The following is a 1,190-nucleotide window of genomic DNA, read 5'->3' on the forward strand; positions in this document are numbered from 1 at the left end:
TCGTGGCCGTAGACCCGCACTTGGGCGCGCTGTGCAGCGTATACAGAAGGACCACAGCTGCAGGCGTAGCACTCGGCGTCCCGAGCAGGGTGGGAGTGCCTACCAGTCCTTGGTCGCCTGGAATTGAACGCAGCTCCTGGCCACGGCCGGGACGCTTTGCGGTGACGAGTGGAGTAAGGCGGAGAAACAGAAAAGATTTCTCCTCCCTGCCCGCGGATTCTCCCAACTAAATTGCGGGGCAAGGCGGCAGTGACGAAGTACAGTGCTACTGTCGTCGTCACACTTTGGTGGAAGCCAGTGACCGTTTCGAGCGGGGGCTGTCAACCAGGCGCCCCCACGCACGACCCGTGTGTTTGTGCCTAAGTGTGAAATTCTACGTGGGTATGTGTGCAAGGTGTCCGCCTGGTTCACCAGCAGAAGTCGCTACCGTGGTTAATGACAAGGGCGAACCTCAGGAAAGTGCCGCCAGTTGCGGTACGTTGGGCAGCTGAAGCTGTCGTCCCTTGAGACTTGAAAAAGCAGTGAGTACGAGGACGTTGACCCAATCGGCTCGAATCTAACGCTTTAACCTTGTTTCCTGCTTACTCAAGAAGAGGAAGGAGAATTAGCTGCTTCTAGAGCAGAAATGAACAAATTTTCTCCTTATAGACGAAGAAAGATCGGGGCTTGAAGCGTCGCCCCGGCCCACTCCTCGGCGATGACACCTCCCCGTCCTATTTCCATCCACGGAAGGAAGAGGCGACGGAAAGGGCTGGGTCTGAGATATCGAAGTCGTGCGCATTGACGGCAATCGGCTCGAATCTAACGCTTTGACCTTGTTCCCCGCTAACCCAAGAAGAGGAAGGAGAATTAGCTGCTTCGAGAGCAGACGAGCACTAATCTGGTGGAGGCAAGGAGTTTCACCTCCGGAAACAATGCGAAGACGGCACACGGTATGAACACCGTTGTTTGGCATCGTCCATCAGCTAGACATCATGGGGCACGAATCTTCTTTTTTTCGCCTTTCTTTCGTAACAGCTGTTCTCTTCTTCACCGTGGCAACTTCTGACTTTTCTTCGCCGGTTCAGGCGACCAAGACACGGTCAGGAAATGGCATCACCGAAGCGAACGTCGCTCTAAACATTCCTCGTAAAGGATTGGCATCAAACCAAGTAGAGGAAGTTTCCCTCGGAGGCTCACAGATTCTGCTC

At 54.5% G+C, this 1,190-nt stretch overlaps 1 protein-coding gene across 1 annotated transcript; it reads left to right on the plus strand.

Annotated features, from left to right (window-relative positions):
* Window positions 1-310: 310 nt before the first annotated feature.
* CSUI_005493 (uncharacterized protein) lies at window positions 311-1,141 on the plus strand (the record flags this gene model as incomplete). The annotated part of the gene is made up of 1 exon (XM_068065669.1): window positions 311-1,141. A coding segment is annotated over exon 1 (165 nt), but the record flags the coding sequence as incomplete, so codon positions are not given.
* Window positions 1,142-1,190: the final 49 nt, after the last annotated feature.

This window comes from Cystoisospora suis, assembly GCF_002600585.1.
Source record: "Cystoisospora suis strain Wien I chromosome Unknown contig_2664, whole genome shotgun sequence".
NCBI classification, from domain to species: Eukaryota; Apicomplexa; class Conoidasida; order Eucoccidiorida; family Sarcocystidae; genus Cystoisospora; species Cystoisospora suis.